Genomic DNA, 23,754 nt, shown 5'->3' on the forward strand with positions numbered 1-23,754 from the left:
GAGATAAAAATGGTTTTGTCAGTGCATATGTTTTTTGAAAGTTCCAAGACTGAAAAAGATGGCATATCTAGTACTGGGTTATGCCAAGAATCCACTAAAGAGTGGTAAGGGAACTTAAGAAGGATGTCCTTGGGCCAAGAAAGTATTTCAAGAAGGAAGTAATTATTCATTGTGTCAAACACCACAAATAAATTAAGCAGCATGAAGTCAGTCAACTTGACCACTGCATTTGACTGTGTGGGAGATCACTGGTATCCTTAGCAACAGCTACTGCAGTGGTAATGAAAGACTGATTTGAGTTGTTCAAAAGACCAAGGAAAGGGTCAAATTTAGACAGTGAGCATGCACAATTCTTCCTAGGGAGGTTTTTTTTTTTTTTTTGTCAAGGGGTACAGACAAGTAAGATGGGTGGATTAGAGGAGATGGGTGTTTATAACACAGGAGAGACCACAGCATGAGTGCAGCAAAGTCTTGCAGGAAAATTGGAAATATTGTTGATGCAAGAGACAGAAGGATATCATAAGATAATGGCCTTTATTTTGAGAGTTTGGATAGAACATACGTGGAGCCAATAGGAAGAGATGCTCACTATCATTTAATTAGTAATCAATAATGATAAATTCATTGGTCAAGATAAGGAAATTAAGAAGCCAGGATCTTTGTAGAATTGTCTAAATTGATACTGAAATCTCCAAGAACAAAGGTGTCCTACTATTATTAATGTTTCAGTATTTATATTTTGATAGAGATAGCATAAAATAATATATTCGAGGACAGGGTATGACAAAGCCTTGGCTTAGAACTTACAAAAGCATTTCTAGCTACTGCTTGGAACAGCTGTGTAAAGTACATCCTGAAGAATTTTTGTATGCAGTGGGAAAAAACACTGGAAAATAACTAAAAGTTTCAGATTAGAAAATATGCCAGGAAGATACATAGGTATGACAATATTTAATCTCAGTGGTTTTTGACAATTTAAAACACTTTTGAAACCTGGAGATTGAAAAGATATAACTAATCACTGGCACAGCAAAATGAGTTTCCCATTCTAATATTATAAATTTAGCATCTTTCTAAAGTTACGCTAACATTAAAAGTAAGACAACTAAAATGCACAAAAACAGTTTTACAACATTAATTTTAAAAGTTCTTCCTGGCTGTCATCTCTATTTTTCCATGCTGCTACCTAACATTTGAAATTCTGATTCCGGATAATACCTGGGCTTTCCTAAGCCATGGTATGTATTACTATTCCTTAACATTTGCCCCAAGGGAAGAGAGAATGGTAATGGGCAATTGGGACATGGATATTTGCTATATACAAATAATGATCCATTGCTAGAAATGAAAACTCACCTTTCCACCTGCATTTGCTTGACTTCAATAATGCAATGTAACTTGATGCTGATAAAAATAAACCATTAAAACCAAACCCTCTTATGCCAAGAGTGAGTTAGCTTGAGGAGAACTACCCAAAGCCAATAATCTGGAAACTTTAGGACAGTTTTATTTTTAACAGTATTTTCTATTTTTTATCCAAAATGTTTGGCATCACAGATATAGAGTCCAAGATTTTGATCTGGATTTAAAATAGCTCAAATGTTATCCAGGGATTTTTGTTAAGAAATATTCATTTGGAGATTTTTATTTGGTGCAGTCTGGCCCTTCATGGAATGGTACATCTAGGAGAATAAATTTCAAAGCACAGGTTATGATCTCACACTGTTTAATGCTTTGCAAATTGTTGAATATTCTAGATGTCTATGGAAAAATTATCAGAACAAAGATACAGTATGGAAATCAAAACAGTATTATAAAATATTTGGTAGAAATGTATAGATTTTCAGTTTTAAATGTGCAATTCTCAAGAGGTTCTCTTCTTTGTTGAGACTTCCGAAAAGAGATCAGTTTATAACCATTTTATTTTAGATTCATTTAAGACAGCTCATTTTGGAGTTCCTGATATTGCTATGTTGACCAAGGCAAAAGTACAGAAACATTTATGAGACAATATTGACAAGTAAAGTAAATCAAATTTTGAATCTTGGATTTTAGATTTTATGTTGTACTATGTAGTCTCAGGAGAAGCCAGTTTTTGCTTGATTGGTTGGTTGGTTATGCTTTGTTTGATTTGGTTAGATTTAAATATTTGAGGAGTGAACTAAAAAGTAGCTAACAATTTATACAAATTGTTGAAATTGTCAGAACATAGTAGCAGATGGTTTGCATGGAAAGGTGCATGGTAGGGTGATTCAGAATTGCTATCAGCATGTTGTGGATTTTCTCAGGTTTTCCTGCTATAGGTTAAGATTAAGCTTTGACCAATAACTTCATATTCCTTCTTAAAAATAATGCAGCACATCTTACATTTCAAAGCAACCAGCACAAATGCAAGTGATGCCTATTCAAGCAGACTTTCAAAGACAGCACACACTACTAACACAAAGAGCTCTTCCACTTTTCAAGGATACAGTGATGGGACCTGGTACAAACAGTAGTAGGATTAGCATGTTTTTTTTTAACTTCTTGGAACGGGAGGTCAAACTTGACCCTTCCTCCTTGGGCAACACATAATAACAAAATGGCTCCAGCATTAATATCACACCTCTTTCTAATCTATAGCACAGGAGGGACCAGAGACACCAATTACCAATGAGTCACAAGAGCAGACAGAAAACTGTTAGTAGTTTGTGACAACCAGATATTAGGATGCTTTTAATAAATGTGTTCTTGACGCAAGGTGTGTTAGGAATGCAGCTTAGAAAGTGATGTCAAAAGTGTTAGAAAAATGGAGCTCCTGTCCAAGTGGCCTTGAGAGATTTTACCCATGCCTTAATCTACCCTGTCCAATAAGTGAATAGCTCTGGGTCTTCTTGAAGCATTATTTGAGTCTCCAAGAAAAATAATGAGATCTATCCAAACGGTCATTAGATTTTATGTGCAGCGTAGTACAAGTTGTCTTCCTCTACATTGTGTGCACTGACAAGCATCTGAATGAAACTGTCGTGGAGACGACTGACTCCCATTACGAAGGGGCCTTATAGCTCATCCATTTCTACTACCCACTGGATGCAGGAACCTATGCAACAAGTCCCCTGACCAGCAACTGGAAATGAGGATCACCTGCTAGACCCTGGACCAAGACTATGGTGTGGGCAGGCTTGGTGGATTTTGCTGGATGATTTTTTTTGCTGTATAATGATCAATTCAGTGAAGAAGACTGAGAGATCTAGTTAAGCTTACTTTGGGGAGGGAGAGTTCAATTCTCCAATTTTGTAGGAAAAAAATGAGCCAATTTCTAGTTCCACATGAAGATCAAAACTAAAAACATTTTTATTAATATGCTATTAAAATGAATGAAGAGAACACCCGTCCCTCCCTCCAAAATAAAGCAAACCAAAAACTCGGGAATGGTATTGAGCCACAAGGACATAATTCTGATAAAATTTGCATGATCGAGGCCTGGATGTGTCAGGGCTGGGTCCTGTCCTGATAGGGAAATATCTTTTTTTGAAGATAAAACTTTCAAGGAATTCCAGAACTATGTTTTAAGGAGATTTGTGGGGGTCCCTTTTAAATTTGATTTTGCCTTATACTCAATGTAAGATATTTGTACGAAAATATAAAAGGCATGGCTTGATGTTTAACGTTTGTGTTTTATTGTTGTTGGCACCAGAAAAGCTCATGTTCTATGTCATGTCACTGTACATACTGTAAACAAGACTGCATTAATATTGTTTTCTTATGTTTTTTTTTGTTTCAATGAATCTAGATTTTAAAAAATACATTCACAAACTACCTTATGTTTAAACACAATGATTCCCTTTTATTTCTTAACTGTACCCAAAACCCACAATAAAAAAATCATTTAAAGCTGTGTGTTTTCGAACTCATCACTTAGAAATCAAAACAAAACAAAACATAAAAACAAAGATCAGTTTGCAACATAATTTAAAGAAGCTCTGGTTTAAAATACCACAGCAGCAATATAAAGAGCTGGTGGCAATCACATTGGGGATGAGACCAGATCAATGCATTTTGTCCACATCGGCATCCAATTACAGTAGTTGTTAAGTTCAGTCCAAAAAGTTATTGCTGAATTTGTTGCATGGAATTTGTGAAGACAGTGTTGTTCGGCAGCATAATCACAGCAGTAAAAATGAGAACGGGAGCAATTCATTGTTTTTGTGAACTAAAGGGACCATGCTGAGGACCTCTTGTGATTGCCTGAAGATGATCCTCAGTTGCATTCCTGTGTGCTAAATGCTTAAAATAAATGCAAATGACAACCACCTTTGGCAGGGGGGCATAATCAACTGGTCTGGAAATCAGATTATTTCCCCTCCCTTCTCCCCTTGCCCCAAACCACAGGATTGAAATGGTACCAGTTTTCTAATGTATTTCGTTCTCATTAATAGTACATCAGCTGCTCTTGTATTTAGGCAAAATCAGTAGGATCGCAGATTTTTCTTTGGATCCATTCACAGTAATTGCTTTCTCCCAAAACAAGCCATATTAGTTTTTGTCATTGGACCCCCTCTCCCCGCCCCCCAATTTTTAAAGAACAATTTGGTCAACTACTGTTTCGTTTTTAAAACAGTCAATACTCCTGAGATTGCCAGTTGAGCTCTCTATATGTCTCCTGGAGATAACACTGCTGTGATGAACAGTGAAACAAAAACAAACAAAACGAGGTAGGTTAAAACAGGAAGCGCAACACAGATATCGTTTTTTGCAACACCTCGATACCACAGGCGGCCATGCTTGTAGCTTTGGAAAAAAAATCCCAGACAGTCACGTAAAAGTTCAAATCATTTGAGTAAGAGTTTATAAGGACACAAGTCAACCTGAACTAAATACATACATATCTCTGCACAAATGTTGTTTACCGTATGTTGGGTAATTTGGAGGAAGGTAAAGTGATTAGGGTCTCAGAATTTTGGCCAAAGCCTTGCTTTCAAGTTCATTAAAATCTGAGCCAACAATGCCTGCTGTTGTCTGCGGCAGGCTTAGGAGTCTACTCCCTTCTCTCACCAACCTAAGGAGAACACTGGCAGCTCAGAAACATTTGTTATTGATTTTTTTTTTTTCAGTCACAGTTTTCATCTTGAGAAAGTGGCACCCTCAGGAGAGAGCTGGGAATGTCCAGAGCCTGGATGTCACCCACTCCCCAATTCCCACAAAAACAAAGTCTCAGTCCAAATGAAGCCCCAAATAAGTGACCTCTTACTGGGACGCTTTGTGCATTTAAAAAACAACGTGTGTGTGTGTGTGTGTGTGTGTGTGTGTGTACATATACACGTATATAAGCTTGTTTCCCAGAGGCTCTTTCTGTCTGACTCCGTCTGTTGTCCCCTTTTGCCCTGATCTGTTGCATAATAGCTGAGGAAAGGGTGCATTACAGCCCCTCCTCAGTGGCCAGGCCAACTTGTTCAATGGCATTTCTATCCCATTCAACACGCTCCATTCTATAAAGGGCCATATAAAAATATGACCTGTCAGACTCACAAAAGTGGTAGTTGATTTTATTAGACTAAGGCTAGTAGTTTAGCCATTTAAAATCTATTTCCCAAAAGAGGGGAAAACTAGTATTTTTTCTTCTCTTTTAAAAACTCATTAGCCAGTTGCTATCAAAAAGCAACCTTTTGGGTTGGTGAAGGCAAGAGAGTTCTTAAATCACCCCACTATGCAGTGATGGCCTTCAGTGAAAGGAGATAAAGTACATTTATTGTGCTGTCTCTCACCACTGGAAATCGGAAATTTTACAATATACTGTGTACTTAAAGCTAGCAGGCAGACAATTAAAAACAGACTCATTTTCTCAGTGAGCATTCTCTCCCCATTCTTACAAAGTAAGGGAGTAAAGAAAAAAGGTAAAAAAAAAACCAAAAAAAAACCCAAAAACTCAAAAGCCACCACAACACAGCTTACTCAGAAGAGCACACAATATCTGTTTCTATCCCTAACTCCGAAGGGCACATGGTCCATCTTTGTCCACGGACAACGCAGCATCCTTGGGGATCTCCTGGACATTCCTGCCACCTTTTTCTCTCCTTCTCAACCGGGCTGCAACACTGAAAGATGGACTGTATCGGGAGGGGTGGAGGGAGAGGAAAAGGGGAAAGTGGTATGTTCGACCAAGCCTTCTGATTCTGCCTCTAGACTGGCATAAGTCCACATGAGTTATGTTCTTTTACATTAGAAATAACGCCATGAAGATAAGTGCCAAGTGCTCTTCTGTTACCAGTTCATCATGGAATTTCTGTTGAGGGTCATGAAAAACACTTGGCTACTTCCTCCAGATCGCACGGATGCAAAAAATACCTGTTTGAAATTAAAAACAAGTTAGTTCGACTGCATGTTTTTTTCCCCTCTTTTCTTCAACCGTCCATCCATTTCCTTTCACATGTCCTATCCCTGCCATGTGTCAGCTCTTAAGACTCAATGGCTAGTGCTTATAAAGTGCCTTCTGAGACAGTGCAGCCTATGTAAACACACCTGCCTTTATTACTCTGGTTTGATATCAACTACTATTACGGTATTGGCCTCCAGGGACGCTGCAGGGGCTGGATATCATTGTGACATCTTTTGGAATGCTCACATTTTAAAAGAGAGTTTCCTGCTAGGATAAAAGTCCTGACTTCTGGCCCAGGACACAACAGGTCCTTTGATGATTTTCAGAAAGGCACAGAGGCTCCCCTTCTCTCCCTCATAAATGACATGAAGGCAGACTTTAAGGTGGAAGAGGATCCTTTCAAATTCCCAAAGTCATGGGCAAACTTTGGGTCTACTATTATATAACTTCCATTTCCAATTTTTAAAATTTCAAATCAAGCAATTTCAATGGCTGTGGTCAAACACAGTCAAGTGTTTAATGCTTCTTTACTGTGGCATTTTGGGAGTTAACACTTAGCTTCTCTGCTGATGCTGGCATATTTGTGGCCAGAGCAGATAATGGCATTAATAAGTAGAACCACAGTCCATTAGGTCTGAGCCTGTTAAATCATTTTATCAAATGACTGAGAGAAGTGAGCAAAATTCGGGTTACTGCTTGCTTGAGCTGAATGTAAATGAACCACTGCCCTTGGAAAACAGGATTTGGGGCTGTGGCGTAGCCCTTCATCAGCCAACACCTAACTTTGGTCCAAGGCATTTATTTTGCTTTTATCACTAGTATAAAGTCTCTGCTACTTCATTTCCATAACTTCTTCAGAAGAATGTTCTCTCCCAACAACTTCTTAAGAAGTCTATGGAAATGATTTTCATTCAGTTAATGCTACATATGAAAGTAAAGCTACTCTTAGGGTCATTGAATCAAAATGGGGAAGGACAGAGAGAACCCATGGAAGGCCATAATGAGGGAAGGAAAGGGCTGCTGTTCTCTCCAGGCTGTGTGTCCTGGGCTCTCCACCTCAGGTCTAGACACTGGTGTGGTCCAGCCTTCTTTTAATGATGTGGGCCTGGCTTGAAATAGGCCTGTTAGAGTGGGTCATCAGTGAACCAGAGTGTGGGTGTTCACACCCAGATCACTCCTCATCCTGGGATCCCAGAGACTGGGTAGCTGTTGGAATCTTACTAGGTTAGCTCTGTTTTTTTTTTTTTTTTTTAAATAATACTCCTCAGTCTCTGGTACATCCTTGCCACCCATAACTGTTGTCCACCCAGACCACACCAGGCCAGGGAAGTTGGCCAGGGTGGGATGTAGTCTAGGCCCATTCCACCAGGGCTGGACAAAGACCAGCCTGGCCAATGGGGAACCCCAGGGTGAACGAAGAGGTATACAGCAGCCCAACCTGTCCCGTTCTTTCCTAGGTGTTTATGCCTGCTGCACGGGGGCAGCATCTCTTTGTTGGCCATGGCCACAAAGGTGGGATTTACAAATGCAAATATAGCTTAGCTACTAAAAACTGGGTTACTCTACAGGGAGGGCACAGTAGAAGAAGCACTGCTGCAGGATACCCCTCAGAAGCGTCTGATCATGCTGCATGGACACAGCCAATTCCACTGGACAACAGTCCCCCTATGACATTTCAGAAGAGACATGGCTGGAATGACACAGGACATGGCACTAGTTGAGTTTGTGACTGTGCATTTCTTAAGGAATGGGTGACAACTTTCAAAAGTTTATATTTATACATTTCAAATGTTTTACACTTAAGGGTGAATATAAGAGTAGGGTTAGGTTTTGACAGTGACTTTGTGAAGAGTCTAAGAGGGGAATTGTGAAGCTGACCCACTGGGAGATGAAGATGATGGGCCAACTGCTCTAAGTGCGTAGGAGAATCTGGGGGTGTCTGTTGAGTTGTCAGAAGGCCCGCAGCCCACAGAAGTTATATATAAGAGCTTATGAGAAATTTCTAGATGTTTGTTTTGATATGTGAGTAATAATCTTGAGTGTTCACATGAGTCAAACCAGATAATGCCATTTCAAGATACTACTGATTAACACAGAGGTGATTCAGATCAGTATAAAGGAGAATGAAGGTTTCACAGGTACCTGGTGGTCTCTTAAAATGCAAACACTAATGCAAATGTTGAAACGGATTTACCTTATCATTTCTTTCACAAAGAAACTTTAACCTTTGAGCTCGCTTATGCATAAATACTCCATCCAAATGTCCTGTTTCCACTGACCGGATCTCAATAGCTTTCTCGCCCCAGCCCATTATCTGATTGGAATGAATGTAGGCTGTCAAAAGGAATTTCCAAAACTGCATTAAAAACATTAGATGGGCAATAACTCACAGCATCTGTTCACATCTTAACCACATAAATGACAAACGACTTGAGATAAACAGACAAAGTAAGTCTTACAAGTGTTATTCACAGATTTTTTTTTTTTTTTTGTGGACTCAAATGGTTGTTTCACATTTCTTGACTTTCGTTTCATTTGGGGGGTGTAACTGCTGAAGGAGATAAGGAATGGTTAACCTACCCACAGATGTGGGCATTTCTCCCCATTGGAGCACCACATCCTTAGTTATCCGGCCATAGGTGTTCACATACACCCCCTCATCCTCATAGCAAACAAGCATTTCCATCCCATCTGTTTTAGGCAAGATGACGATAGCATGAGGAGTGATATTGCCCTGAATCTGAAAGACAAAGAAAAGCCATGCATTATTCTTTTTGAAAATAAGACAACACCTTGATTTTCATCTCTTGCAATTTAAAAAAGCTTTTATGGAAACTTTCACTCTACGATTTTCTTTGCTTAATTTAATCACAGATCTGTCAGATGCCCTGATAAATATGAACTTAGTTGCTAGATAACAAATCCAATTTACTTGTTCCTAAAAGCAACAACACAGTATTGATGGGGTACCTAGTATTTGTGAGGCACCCTTTACATATATGATCTCTGGCCCTTAGAACAGATCCCCGTGGGAGTTATCTTTGTTCACAGATAAGGAGACTGTATCTCAGAAAGGTTAGGTAACTTGACCAAAGCTATGCTAGTATTGGGTGGGAGAACTGGCATTTGAACATATCAGTTTCTGGTATTGAAATTCATGTGTTTTCTGTTAGAACAATTGCTTCCCAAAAAGATGAGGAGAAAGCAAGGCAGCTGAATGAGGCGAAGCAGCTGTAATGGGGCTAAGACGGTCCCCACCAGGCAGGCTATGAGTACATGACTCAGATTGTTTATCTGGGTGCTGAAATACCAAAATAATCCAAATTAATGGTTTGTTTAGAAAAAAATTAGAATTACCACTAATTAAAAAAAACAAAAAAACATACAATTGAAATAAGCGTCAACTGACCTGTCCTAGAAGATGTGGTGCTGCTGTGATCCCTGGTTGAGGATGTCGCAGCAGCCCAGTATGTACTTGATGGATAGATGGATAGGAACGTTGGGATCGGGAACAAGCACAGTGATGCCCTCACAGAGAGCCTGAGTGTGAGCTCTATGTGCACACGCACACAGGTGTGAAGAGTAATGCAGCAATGAATGACTAGTGTGTGTGTGTGCATGTGTACAACAATGCACTAAAATAATCTTTTTCTGTGACTGTGCTTCTTTAGAGTCTCCAAACTCTTCACATACCGTCAGCAACAGAAAAGACCTCAGACTCTCCTGACAGTGTCTTCTGTGTGTCACCTGAGGATCACACACAGGATGCATAATTTATACTGCACAGTTCTAGAGAGTGAATCTGTGCAGCAGTTCCCTCTAGGAGTCATGTTTTAGGCAGCATATCAGCATAGTAATTGGGATATTATATTGTTAAGAAGAAGAACTACAGGGCTGGGGTTGTGGCTCAGTGGTAGAGCACTTGCCTAGCACATGTGAGGCACTGGGTTCCCTCCTCAGCACCAAATAAAAAAATCAAGGTATTGTGTCCATCTACTACTAAAAATATTTTTTTAAAAAAAAGAACTACAAATTTGAATGAATGTTATATCCATTTTTTAATTTAATGCTGATGATAACCCTATGGGATAGGTTCTGGCATTCCCATTGACAGATGTGCAAGCTGAAGGTTGCAGAAGCTGTCTCACGTGTCCATCTGCAAAGCCCATTCAGATAAAGGCAAGGGGCTGAGCTCTGCTGCTTGAGGCAGTATAGTGTAAAGAGGAACTAAAACTAGCTGAAAAGGGATTTTCTCTAGGAAATTAGTATCTGATCATTGTTTTTCTCCCACACAATATGACACAATTTCCATTCAAAACTGAAAATGGAAACTTATCCATGCCCTGAAGGAAAAATTAAAATACATTTTAATAAAGTCCAAAGAAACAATATGTAGATTAATGTCACATAATCTCTTTATATGTTACTCTGTTTTAGGAAGTAATAAAAATTAGCTAAATTTATATGTTTTACTTATTAACCTATTTTGTCCCATCATCCCAGATGTGGAGCACCTATAAAAACTTAAATATAGTATATTATTATATATAGATTATATATATAGATATAATATATAGTATAATAAAACAGTAATAAGAATATAATTGCATTATAATAATCATTACATAATAATACTAATATGATTATACATACAAGCTCTAGATTTTGACTTTCAACCTATTTTAATGCCCATGTGCCAATTTCATTGAAATAGCTGCAGAATTGAAAAGTTGGGTTGAAAGCATTCTGTCTTCCTGGTGAAGGCCCGAAGTCCATCTGCTTTACTAATTAGTAAGGGTTAGCATGACTTCTAAAAATGTGCAAAACAAATCTTTTACATGCAGAAGGCCCTTTATAGTCTGCTTTGGGAAACTTACATGAGATGGTATGTAGATATCATAAGAGTTTCCTGAATCAACATCAATTACATGGAAACCGGTGTGGGAGCCAAAAATAACCTTTAATCTTTGACCTTCTTCTACAGTGAGATCAACTAGCAGGGGCTTGTGCTGAAGATCTGAAAAAGACTTTAAAAATCACCCTGTAAGTATCCACATCATTTAAAGACATTATCTGAATAATATGTAGCCACTAAGTTAATTTCTGAAAAGCTGAAAAGCCAGGATATTTGTCTTTGGTAGGTCTACTCATATTCTAGCTCCAGGAGGAAGGGTCCATCAGCCCTTTTTGCCTCCTTTCTCCATCTCTGGTCCTCAGGGCAGTGCAGGGTTTACCGCAGAGAAGGTGGTTTATAGCTATGTTCATAGTGTCATTCTATCTTTAAAGCTTGGTGTCTGGGTGCTGCTGTTCTGTTTACTTCTGGCCTTTGCTCTCTGGAGAAGGTCCTGTCACCTCTCTGACCCTTCTCTTTGCTATGTGGCAGCAAGGACCATCTGTGGTTGCTATCTTTCAGAGACAGCCTGGGGTGAGCATGCTCTGGCCCCCACTTTCCTTCAGTTACTGAGTGGGAATCAGAGAGGCTTTCTCTAAACTCAGTGTTGAGATCTAAGACTTAGGTTTGGGCAATAAGAGAAAGGGATGGAGGTGAAATATCACAAGACTTATGACTTGCATTGACAACTAAGGTTTAACTACAAAGTTCTAGCTGAGCTTCTGTGGACAAAAGCCCCAACCAGCTGTTGAGTGTTCCTCTTCCTTTGCTATGACTTACTCACATACTACCTTTACTGCATCTTGAAATCTAGGGGAGGATTTGAGAAACCACCATTGCCCTGGTGATACTATCGCTGCTACCTAATATACCCTTCTCCCCTCATCTTCTGCTAGCATCTCACAGCATAGGAAGCTTTCCCCTCCTGTCCCTAGGGGTCAGCTCTAGTTCTCCCTATTCAAGTTCTTGCCTTTGCTTTTCCCTCTTGCAGGCTGGGGCGGGTCTGCTGAACAGAGCATTTTGCACTCTCTCATTGCTTTGGCTAGTAACCTGATGGCAGTGACTTCAACGTCAGAATGGGAATGGGATCTCCACTGAAAAGCTTTTATGGAGAGAATTTGGCACAACAGGAGCAGCAGCACATTAGATTTTTGGAGACATCCCTTAAGTGTTATTATGAACCTAATGCATTCCAAAAATTCCTTTCCATAAAAGTGGGGTTATGGAGGGGAGCCCATTTCCACTGATCAATCTGTCTTCCTGAGCACATCACAAATGAGCCACTTGCATTAAGGGAACAACAGAGAAGTGGGGTGATTCAGCCCTGAAGAGGGAAAGCTTTGGCTCCCACATGACATATGTGGCAGGAGAGAATAAATAAAAAGCCAAAGAGAGATGGTAATTATAAAAATGGAGAAAAGTCAAGGGCCAAAGAGCTACTGAGAAAGACAGACACAGGCAGAGAGAAAACAGAAGATAAAGTCACACTGGCTATGCAGTCTGAACACATCAGGGGGCCTGCAAGTACAAGTCTTTCTGGCATTTGGGGGTCAGCTTTCATGAGCTGAGGCAGATGGGATTAAACATATTCCAATCCCACTTTCACTCAATCTCATGAATCCCCTGGGAAAATGCAGAAAAACTAGGTCATTTCCATGAATGACTACACTCAGTGTTCATTTCAGGGAAGTCTAATAGCAACAGGGAGATAGCATCAACTGAGTTTTAGAGACTTGGTCCAGAAAGCCTCATGATTGTAAGACTTGGAGATTCAGTGCTGCCAGTGGTCTGCCCTTTTGAGCCCAAACACCAGATAACACTCTAGATGCTTTTAAAACAGATATCATTGCACAGTATCATAATCAATACTTTGCCTGGTAACCATCCTGTACCAAATGTCTCTTGCAGATGATGATTTGCAGATCTCAAATGAAGGAAGGTAAACATAAAATTTAGTTTGACTGCGCTGGGGTTGTGGCTCGGCGGTAGAGTGCTCCCCTAGCATATGCGGGGCCCTGGGTTGAATCCTCAGCACAACATAAAAAAATAAATGAATTAATTAAAGATATTGTGTCTAACTACAACTAAAAAATAAATATTTAAAGAAATTTAGTTTGACTAATCTCATAGTAGTTTTAAAAATAATAAATCTATGAGTTCCTACAGTTCCAAAATAGGTTTATTATTTATCATATGTAGTAAAATTGGTATTAGTTTATGTGGAGAACAGATGGCTGGAGGAAACGGAAAACCAAGCAATCACTGCCCACTTACCTTAAATGCCATGAACTTGTGATATGGTTTAGGAGCCCAGGCATATATCTCCACAGCATTCTTTAAGGCAATCACCAAGAATTTGATCCGTTCATATTTAACTGTAATAGAATAGTTGTAAATTAAAAAGTACATCAATTTATTCAATAATTTGTATCAGTGAATGTATAAGTCACAAGATGTAAATATACACACACATATACACACTCCATATTTGAGGGTGATGCTCCTGGTGTGGGATTTTTTTCATAGATACAGATTTCACTTCCTTTACCATACCTAGTCAGCAGAATCTTTTTTTTTTTTTTTTTGTCTTTTATGTTACTGTACCTGGATTTTAGGTTCAACCAAATGTAAGTAGCTAAAGCTGGTATGGCAAGGTGGTAGAAAAAATGCAAATGGGTAGAGGCATAAAAGGTGCCAACTGCTTATTATTCAGATTAGAGTTCTAATTATTTATTTTTTTTTGAGAGAGAGAGAGAGAGAGAGAGAGAGAATTTTTTAATATTTATTTTTTAGTTTTCAGTGGACCCAACATCTTTATTTTATTTTTATGTGGTGCTGAGGATCGAACCCAGCGCCCCGCGCATGCCAGGCGAGTGCGTTACTGCTTGAGCCACATCCCCAGACCCAAGTTCTAATTATTAAGTAGAATAACTGCTTGTTTGTGTTTGTATTGAATTTTGGAATATTAGGAGACCTGAATTCTGATAATGGCCTATTTTTAAGAGTTTCAATTACTTTGCCAATTCCTTTTTATTCTCTGGGAAAGTGCAATATTAAACATTTTAAATTCCATGGATAGAATCTTGATAAAATTTCATTGTTGTCTATTTTATTTTTACCTTATACAAAGTAATAATAATGTTTATTGAATGGAAGAATATATTTTGTTGTCTGATCTTCTGTGGCCTATGTGTCTTTGATACCATAGTGATTGATATTTATAGTGATGACCTTGAGAGGTTACAGAATCCTTTAAATGCCTCAGGATCTTTAAATATTAAATGTAGATTTTAATTCTTAGAAAGTCTGTAATCTACAAATGATGCACATACCAGGCGTTTTCTTCATAAAATATCTGTTGAAAAAGAATATTCTCTATCCTGAAGAAACTGGGTAGGAAAATACTAATGCACTTATTAGATGACATGTTAAGTTTCCAATTGTCTCCACAATTTTTCATTATATGAATACTTTATAAGATTATTCTCTAATCTTCTCACTTAAAACTTATGCAAAGATTCAAGATTAAAGCTTAAAATAGCCTTGAAAATACAAGTGTATCAAAATATATATAGGCTAAGAGCAATAGATAAATATAAATGAATCTTGGATATATAACTTGTTTTTCTGTTTTCTCCCATTTTATGGTTTTAAAATTTCATGTAAATTTGAGTATACTAAAGTAACCAGGCACTATAAAAAGATCTCAGTGTTTTGACTGAAATCCCTCAAAGAAAGCAAAATGAAGCCCAAAGTAGTTCTCTGGATAACTGAGGCAAAAAATGTTCTGAAAATTAAACTTGTCTCAATATTCTGGTAGATAATGATCAGTTATTGCTCTCTGGTTATATTTCATTTTGCATGTATCCGTATACGTCAGTCTTCTAATGTTAGGGCAATGAAAAGAGATAGCAGTGATTAGGAGGAAGAGGTCAGATTTGCACTGACCCTTCTAACATTTAGAGCCATAGGACTTTTGCAGCTTCAGAGATTTGAAAGAATACTTGCCAGGTATATGCAAGAGATAACACACACAAACTTTATTATTTCCTGTAATGAATTTTATTGCTCTGTAGTTATATTAGTTTTGTACATAACATTTGATCACTAGGAATATTACAAATGCCAAGTAATAAAGGTAAAATACTGAAAGAAAATCCTAAAAGTTTTATGAGAGAAGTATCTAGAAATAGCTTTCAAACCGTTTCCATAGTAGTACTTAAACTACATTGTTTTCCTATGAATGCAGGATCTATTTCCCCCCAAAAGAAGCCTACACTCTAAAAGAAGACAAATGGGCATATGAATCTGCATTCTTCCTGGTAAGAATGAGATGCTTGTTTGATATTTTGCCAAATAATCAGATTACAAACAAGAAAAAAAATTAGAATTCTAGGGAATCTTATTAGCAAGTACTGAATAATTCTGAATCCCACAAAAATACACAGTGGAGCAGAGAAGAGCTTGTACCTTCCCAGCTTGCTATGGAAAAATGCTCCCCCGTGTGGTCTAGTTTGTGAATAATACTGTGTCTTTTGAGCATCCATTCCTGTCTTTAAAAATACCACTTAACTTGTTTCTCTGTGCATTGCCTACGCTAGATTTGACTGCAGCTGTAGTCACATATGTTTACAGGCATTTAATGTTTATTTTCTTCAACACCTGCTTTAAATGCATACTAATAAGCTCATTGTGTTGTAAGGATAATTTTTAAAAAAATAAAACCCAAATAATGTTGATAAATAGTGGGGGCTTATCCCTTTAGGCACTGGAACCTTCAAGTTCACTATATAGCACCAATGCTTCCTAGTGTCAAGATATCTGGGAAGGTCACTTGAAATGAAATTAGAGGAAAGGTACATGAAGACTTTGCTTCAGAACAGTCCCCTCTTCAGTTGGCAGAAGACAACATACTGGGGTTCTTGCCAGGATGGGCCAAATGACCGAATTCTTGCTTTCTGAGCTCTTCTGTAGCATGGCCCTGTTTCATACTCTGTCTTTAACACACCTAAGTAGCTTTCAGCTTCTGTCACATAACACACACGACTGGACCAGCTCTTCAGGTAACAATTTCAACTGTGCACCATGCTTTTCTGTCACTATGTCACAGACACTTTTGAAGTGAAGGTGTGGAAAGCTACTCTGCTGCCCCTCTATGGACACTCCTTACATTAAATAATCCATCTTATCCAGGTCACATTTAACAACCTCCACACATTCTCTTAATTTTAATCAACTTTGAACATGTTTTATAGAAACATATTTTAAAAAGTCAAATGGTCATATAAGGCATATAAAAAACAAGTCCCTGCCTCAGTCCCAAGTCCTGTTTCCCACAAACAAATACTTGCAACTTTTTAAACTTCTTATTTGGCAATTTATTTCCAGATTTCCAAGTAATGTGCTTATTCAGGTTTTTTTATTTTTTATTTTCTTCAATTGTAGACACTATCTACCAAACTTAACAATAAGAAAAGGGTGTAGTTTCTTATATAATCTCCTTTTATCTCTACATACACATAAATCACTTTCTCCCTCACACCTCCAACACAGAGTTTATATTTTTGGTTAAAGCAACATAAAGTGTTCAAATTGTCAGTGTACACACCTGGGGCCTGTGATATACCATAATTACATTTCCTTAATTTTTCCTCACTACCCTATTTTACCTACTCTAAGCATGTGTAAACTTTGTGCTAAGACACGCCTTTTTTCATGGTCAACCGCAGCGGGGAATCCATTGGTACCATTTTATTTTTCTTGAAGTCACTCTCCTGGAATCCTGCATCGTCCTACTGAGCTGGGACTGATTTCTTTCTAGGCTAGTGGCAGAGTTATCATTTTGGTTCCTTTCACCATTATTCTGGGTATTTTCTTCATCTTTTTCCTGGATTACCAGGTTTAGTTCTTCATTTTGGTGGAACACATCTTCTGGTAGCTATTGAGCATGGTGTGTGAAATTTTCATTTTAGAGACCCTGCACACCTGAAAATATGTTCATTTTGCACCAAAGTTGATCAATGGTTTGATGATATGATGATTAATTTTATTTGTCAGCTTGACTGGGCTACAGGGTGCCCAAATATTTGGTCAATCATTATTCTGCATGTGTCTGTGAGGACGTTTTTAAATGAGAGCAGACTGTCCTCCTCAGAATAGGTGGGTACAATTTGATCAATTGAACACTTGGATAAAAGCAAAAGTCTGCATCCTCTTGCCTGACTGAGCTGGGAACTTAGTCTTTTCTGGCCTTTGGACTCAGGCTGCATCAACAGTTCTTCTTGGGTCTTGAGCTTGCTGGCTTTTGAACTGAAACTACAAGATTGGCTCCCCTGGGTCTCCAGCTTGCTGACTGCAGGGACTTCATGGTCTCATCATCATGAGAGCCAATTCCTTATAATACACACACACACACACACACACACACACACAAACACATGAACCCCAATACTGACAGTTACAAAATATAAGTTAGAAATAATTTTGCCTTCAGATTTTGAAGGCAGAAGTTTTAAACTTCCAGGATTGCTGTTGAGAAGTACCAAGCCTCTGTTTCTGTATCTACTATATATAAAATGTTTATCAATTTACTTAGAATACAGAAGCTTTAAGGACTTCTGCCATCTTGGTACTGAAATATCAGTTGGTGGGCCTTCTTTGAAGTCTTTTTTTTTTTTCTTTAAAGTAAGTATATTGGGTACTCAGAATCCTTTTAATCTGGGATGCCAAGGCCTTTGGGTCTAGAAATGTCTCTTACATTCCTCTTTTTTCCCTTTTTTCTAAGACTCAGATTTTGAAAATCTGGGTTAATTTTTTCTTCTCTTTTTCTTTCCTTTCCCTTTTCTTTTATTCTTCTTTCTAGGACATTTCCTCATCTTTATCTTTCAACATTTCTATTAAAATTTTATTTCTGCCAATATGCGACAGTTTGTAAGATTGGTTTCTTAATGATCTCTCCCCACCTGCTCTCCCTTTCTAAATAGCCCTATTCTTCTGATACCGAAACAATTTTTCTAATCCTCTAAAATTCTTTCCTTCCTTTTCTCCCTATATTTTCTTCACTCCTCATTATCTTTGTTTATTCTAAGGTCCTTACATTCTGTTTCACTTTCCCTCATGTTCCCTGTCTCCACTTATTTATAGGAGACCTATCAGCTGCTAGGATTCATTGCTGAGTAGCTAGATAGCAGATCTTTTTCTTCATGACTTCAAATGTTAGTACCTGTACATCTTTTCTTTCTGGCCATTTAGTTTCTTCAAAGACAAGTCTTTCAAACTCTTCCTTGAGAATATGATCATCATCATGGTTGCCAACACTTTGGGAGCTAAAGAGGCAAAGGGAGGGTCATGCATAAGTATGCCCTCACGAGGATGCCCACCATCAACTGGCCATGTAAACCTTTCCTCTTTTGCTGTAGTGAGGGAGGGAGCACCCTGCCTGCTGGGAAGGTCCTGGGTCCTGGAGGCCTTGCTTTGATCCGCTTCCCCAAATCCTTCCTTTTTCAGACATACCTTATAACTCTGCCTCAGATTCTCCTGGGCCCTCAGTCCCTGGGCCTTTCTGTGTTCTGCAGAGTGACTGGATTATTTTGATAATTTTCCCAGTTATAGGTTTAGCATTTCCTGGTCTGCTAGGTCTGTTCCTCTTGTTCACTTTTATTGACATCTGTTGTTTGCTGGCATCTCTCCTCTTGGTCCCTTTGACCTTGTAGGCATAGTACATTTTTATTCTTTTAATGTGTCCTTGGGAGGAAGTACCTATAAAAGTTCAAACTGGAGCCTAGGACTTAATTCTGAATGCTTCCTTTGAACTTCACAAATTTGACTTCTGGGGGAATAATTCGAATATACTTCTAGGTTCCAGCAACATCTTAAGCTGGTCACATAGGCATCATCAATATCTGACTGAAAAACTGAATGAAACTTAACTGAATAACTCTGACGAAGTAAATACACTGAATTTGCAATCCCGTGTCTGGAGACTTACCAACTTTGTAATGTATACAGCCTTCCAGGTCCCCGACGGTGATCCAGCCTTGCTTCTTTTCCACTTCTGGATCATTGTGTAATATTCTGTTTCTTAACCATGAAAGGTAGTAAACTCGCAGCTTATTCTTCTTTCCTATTGAAACGGCAGAGCTTTAATTCCAAGTCCCTGTGATAGCTTTTTTCCTCTCCTCCCTTACCTCCACGTTTTTTCCCATCTTTTTGTTTACAGTTTGTGTGTGTGAGAGTGTAATAACCAGCGTCCCCCGTGCTTCACAATTAAAGTGTTTTCTCTAGCAGGACTTGTGGTTTAAACAGCTCCAAGTGTTTTGGACAAATTACAAAATTACAATCTGTCTTTACCTTCAGGTGGTTTCTTACTTGAGCAAGCTGCTCTTTTCTCTCTTGCCAGCATCTGCTAAACTCACTAAGACCCAAGTCTGCCACAAACAGCATGGTTGATCATAGTTTCAGGACATTCTAGATCTGAGCCCATGAAGCAGTGTTGACAGCTGAGCGTTTTAGCTCCTCAGGAGTCCTGTCTTTCACTCACACTCTGACCTGGCAGTGGATGGCAATGGAAAGCCTCTTCTCTATCCCTTGAACCTACTTTGTCCTACGATCCCAGATGTGGAATACCTATAAAAACTTAAACTATCGTAGACAATATAATTATATACATATAAAACTATTTTGCAATAATTGTAATATTTAAATTAATACCAATGAACACTATAATATAGAAGCTCTAGATTATGATTTCTAACTTACTTTAATGCATCTGTGTCAATTTCACTGAAATATTTGCAGAATTAAAAACTGGGGACTTAGTGAATTAGAGATAACAATTGTTAGTGGCTTTATCTAACTAACGAAAAAAAGGATTTTAGGAGGAGACAGGGAGACAAGTTCAACAAAGGCAGTTTGGGTTCAGAAATTGATATTGGACAGGTTCAAGGGGCTGTGGTCACTGAAAAAAAAATGGGAAAGAAGAAAAAAGATGTGGATCTGGAAACAACTTAGAAGCTCCTTTTGCTAAAGTGATCTGGAGTAAGAATTCATAGGATGGTAAGAAAACCACTGGATTGCAGGAAGAGCATGCAAAGAGGAAAATGGAGATTATCTCCATTAGATTATCTGAGGAGCACTGGGGTGGCTCTTCCTAAGTAATGAGAAATATGGGCATGTAGGTTTTACTTCTTGAAAACTTATTTTCCTTTGATTTCTCGTTGTCTTTAAAGATGTCTTACATTTCACAGATGTGATATATACCAGAAGAAGAGAATCCATGCGCTGGATTTGACACAAGACTTGGTGCATTCGGACCTGAAATCCAGGAATCATGATGCAGTGGCTATTCGCTTTTGTAACCAGAAGGTAGAACATGCATTGCTCAGGACAGCCAGGACGGGCAGGGACACCAGTGCTTCCTCCTTTCTATGACACTATGGATCCAAGGGCAACTCAAGCACCTTGTGCTCCTATTTTAATTTTCTCTTTTCCCCATCTGTGCCTCATGATAACAGGAAATAGTTAAGAATGAGGATGTGCTACTAACAACATAATAAAGCCCGAACATGAATTTTCTGGTAGCATTTCCACTTTGGGTAGATGACTGACAGACATGTGCTTCTAATTTTGATTTGGTAATGTAGCAATCAAAAAAGCAATTAGCCAGAACAAAGGACTACACAGAATTAAACTCAGTTCACAATACAGGAAGAATTGACTTGGTTAACCCGTTTTGGGGAAGGATAAAACAAGTCCTTGGCTAGGCACAGGGGTGTACAATTGTAATTCCAGTGACTCGGAAGCCTGAGGCAGGAGGATTGCAAGTTCGAGGTCAGCCTCAGCAAGTTGTCAAGGCCCTTGGCAATTTAGTGAAACCTTGTCCCAAAATAAATAAAAACTGGGGCTGGGGATGTAGCTCAGTGGTGGAGCACTCCTCAATTCAATCTCTAGTCCCAAAACCAAACAAACAACAAAGCAAAACAAATCTCTAAGCATTCAGTGGAAAGGTAAAATAAACAGGGAACTGGGGTGTCAAGTGAAGCATTTTCTCCAAATATAAAGTACAGTTCAAGAGTTAAACTTTCCTTGAGGTTCAGTGCAAGGTTGCATTGTCTCTGTGTTGTGAAAGCTGAGTGTAGATCCCTGTTCACAAACTTGGTTGCATGATGGAAACCCCTCGGGAGCTCTGAACGCTGTGCATGCCTGGGCCCCACTCCCAGAGGTCCTGACCCTGGTCTGCGGTGCAGCTTTTATTTTCACTTCTCCCCAGGTATCTCCATGAGTAGATGGGCTGGGAGGGAGAGGGGGCATTTGCTAAACTCCTTCAAGGATTATGAGAAAGAAAAAAAAAATCCTTCCTTTCAACAAACACAGACTCTTTCGGGATGCATTTTACCAATAATAAGGTTTTCAGGGCTGGAGTTGTGGCTCAGTGATAGAACACTTGCTGGCATATGATGAGGCCCTGGGTTCTATCTTCAGCACCACATATAAATAAATAAAACAAAAGAACCGTTGACAACTAAAAAAATATGTGTATATATATATATATGTACACATATATATATTTAAAAAATAATAAGGCTTTCACTTTTATCTCCAACCTTAAAAAAAAAAAGAAAAAGAAAAAAGAAAAATCTCTTTTGGGAGCTCGGAAGAGCTACAGAGTGTAGCAGTTATGACTGGCTCCCTCTGCTCTGAAGACTTGGTCACCCCAAAGGTCCAGCTGCACTTCCCAAGATATCAATGGACCACAAGTGGGAGAAGAGAAGAGCTCAGAGAAATTTCTGTTTACTCAATTCTCCTCCCAGGAGCCTACATTTTACATTCTCCATCTCAGGATGCTGGCATCTTTAAAAAAAATCCTTGCCGAGTCCTGATAGAGGTAAAGAACCATGAATACACAGCTTTTGTGGAACATTTTGTGTCACTCAGATTTAATACAGAGGTGAGAGGCTTCCCAATGGGTGATCTCACGCTGGCCACCCTGTTACCACTTTCTGATGCTTCTTGGACAGGAATGGCAGAGTTTTGAATTTCTTCAGAAACGAGGTAATTACCTTTCCTACTTGCACAGACCTGGGGAACCATGGTGATCGACCTGGTAACATACCTGATATTGTTACAAGAACATTTAGTCCCTCTAGCACATCCATCTGCTGAAATCGTCTCCGGTTGATCAGATTATACACTTTGCCTTGCCCACTTCGGTCCAGAAGCATCAGGCCATTTTCGGTTCCCACCAGAAGGTTTACACCTGCAAATTTAAGAAACACCCTAAGACTGACTTTCTGTGAGCTTTGACCTTCTGCATCTGGGGTTCCCATAACACCTAAGGAACTGCTTTGTAAATATAAATAATGGGCAAGTCACCACTACAGTAGGGAGTGTAGAAACTCCGGCACAGTAATTAAATCACTGTCCCTCTAGTAATGGAATTACAGTTTTCTTTTATAAAGTGGTAGCTGCATTCATTACATCGAGCCATTTACTACCTAACGCAGAGAAACCTTGTCAAGGGGAGCCTTGGGCACAGCTGTGAAGGTGGCACAATTTCCCTTTATTTCCTTCCTGTAACAACCGCCTCTTTCGTGGCTTTCCTTAAATAATCCACTTCTCTTTCCCCAGTGTTCACCCCACATTTACTCCTGTAGTTATTTCTCAGGAACCTAACTATCTACCTTGGGCATCCAACAGAGTTTACATTTCTATACTCCATGGGAACAAAAGCCCTTCCTCCTCCTCAAATCAAAATTTGACTCTCTTATGTCCTCTACACTCCAGGCTCAGCTTCCTGTTGGGGAAACAGGACATCCAGAGAGGGTGTTAACAGATAGAGAGTCACATGAACGCTGACTTTAAGAGAGTTCTCAGGGGTCTAATGCTTGTCCATCCTACCTGGCATGGAGACACCCTGATTGCAAAAGCTCTGGCAGGTAAGTGGTCTTATCTGGACAGTTTAGCATCCTAAAGATTCATACTTCAAGACATCAATCATCCACCCACCACAATATACATACCTCAAGAGGTTCACTGCACAGTGGACTATATTCATAAATATGTCCCCCTTTGAACCTCTCTTCTTGGTACTTCTATCTTCTGAGAACATGTCTGCTCTTTCATCCACCCGTTAAGCCTTGCCATATGAACTGTGGCTATCTTGCTGTCCTGTCTCATCCCCAGAGGACAGAGCTATCATACCTCTTAGGAAACGATCCCCAGACTGCACACTTTTCTTGCTAACATTCCAAATGCTTTTAGTTGAAGGTATGGTAGCCCTGTTCAGGCCTAGATGGACACAGATGGGCCATGTCCTGATCTGTCTGTGATGCTTACAGTAACCCAGACCAGGACTTTGATAGACTCTCATCATGCCTATATTGAGTAGGAGGTCAGCTAACACCTGCAGATCACTTCCACGAGAATTGCACGTGGATGATGCGAACTAAAAGGGAAGGCTCATCATTTGTTGTTCATTTCAAGTTCTCTTACTACTGATGGTATGGCCTTG

General features: G+C 39.1%; 1 protein-coding gene and 1 long non-coding RNA gene across 8 annotated transcripts in view; one reads left to right on the top strand and one right to left on the bottom strand.

The window, feature by feature from the left end:
* Window positions 1–1,709: 1,709 nt before the first annotated feature.
* The window catches only part of Tnik (TRAF2 and NCK interacting kinase), a 383,659-nt gene continuing 361,614 nt past the window's right edge, over window positions 1,710–23,754 (bottom strand). For all 7 annotated transcript variants that reach the window (XM_058572271.1, XM_058572273.1, XM_058572272.1 and 4 more), the window contains 7 exons: window positions 22,357–22,500; window positions 19,234–19,368; window positions 13,521–13,621; window positions 11,233–11,382; window positions 8,936–9,095; window positions 8,550–8,689; window positions 1,710–6,324 (listed from right to left, as the gene is read on the bottom strand). In XM_058572271.1, coding sequence (XP_058428254.1) covers window positions 6,241–6,324; window positions 8,550–8,689; window positions 8,936–9,095; window positions 11,233–11,382; window positions 13,521–13,621; window positions 19,234–19,368; window positions 22,357–22,500 — 914 coding nt within the window. In that variant the 3' untranslated portion in view covers window positions 1,710–6,240. The remainder of the gene's footprint in view (window positions 6,325–8,549; window positions 8,690–8,935; window positions 9,096–11,232; window positions 11,383–13,520; window positions 13,622–19,233; window positions 19,369–22,356; window positions 22,501–23,754) is intronic.
* On the top strand, window positions 11,337–20,814 carry LOC124078195 (uncharacterized). Its single transcript, XR_006846837.1, has 3 exons — window positions 11,337–11,398; window positions 15,496–15,568; window positions 20,492–20,814. It is a non-coding gene; the product is annotated as an uncharacterized LOC124078195 (long non-coding RNA).

Source organism: Marmota monax, unplaced genomic scaffold (genome assembly GCF_021218885.2).
Source record: "Marmota monax isolate L192 unplaced genomic scaffold, Marmota_monax_Labrador192_F-V1.1 WCK01_AAM20220418_F8-fsc00110, whole genome shotgun sequence".
NCBI classification, from domain to species: domain Eukaryota; kingdom Metazoa; phylum Chordata; class Mammalia; order Rodentia; family Sciuridae; genus Marmota; species Marmota monax.